Source organism: Cystoisospora suis (assembly GCF_002600585.1).
Source record: "Cystoisospora suis strain Wien I chromosome Unknown contig_2213, whole genome shotgun sequence".
In the NCBI taxonomy this organism is placed as follows: domain Eukaryota; phylum Apicomplexa; class Conoidasida; order Eucoccidiorida; family Sarcocystidae; genus Cystoisospora; species Cystoisospora suis.
In genome coordinates this window covers 4,308-4,894 of record NW_027155012.1, presented here as the reverse complement: position 1 = coordinate 4,894, position 587 = coordinate 4,308, and the positions used below count along the sequence as shown (strand labels likewise).

General features: G+C 50.4%; 1 protein-coding gene across 1 annotated transcript in view; it reads right to left on the bottom strand.

The window, feature by feature from the left end:
• Nucleotides 1-62: 62 nt before the first annotated feature.
• The window catches only part of CSUI_004666 (retrotransposon ty3-gypsy subclass), a gene marked incomplete at both ends in the record, with an annotated part of 2,371 nt that continues 1,846 nt past the window's right edge, over nt 63-587 (bottom strand). Inside the window, one exon of the mRNA XM_068064851.1 lies at nt 63-547. Coding sequence (XP_067923173.1) covers nt 63-547 — 485 coding nt within the window. The remainder of the gene's footprint in view (nt 548-587) is intronic.

Here is a 587-nt window from a genome sequence, read left to right as displayed (position 1 = left end):
CTAAGATGAGGCGGCTCGTCCTCCGCCGGCAGCAACAAAGACACATGAAACACAGGATGCACCAACCATGACACAGGTAAGTCCAGCATCGCTGCATTCTCCCCAACCATCTTCACAATTCGAAACGGTCCCACAAAACGAGGCCGCAAAGCCTTCGAACACTCCGGAATAGAGAGGTTCGTCGACTTCAAGAACACACTCTGCCCTTCTTTGGATTCCACTGGTCTTCGCTTAAGGTCCGCGTACTTCTGCTGGAACTCCTGCGCCTTGAGAAGTTCCCTCCGGGCCATGCCGAGCTTGATCTTTGCTTGCAACGGTGACAACTCAATCGCTGTAGCTGTTGGAAGCTGCAACTGCTGACACACAGGCTTTGGCGGCACGAAACCATAGAGTAATTCAAAAGGCGCATGCTTTGAACTCGAACGTTGAGTACTATTGTACGCGAACTCCAGCAGAGGTAACACCTTGGCCCACTTCTTATCATCCCCCCTCAATGCACAACGTAACATTTGTTCAATAGTCTGATTGGTACGTTCAGACTGACCATCTGTTTGAGGGTGATATGCAGTAGACATACGTTGCTTGAT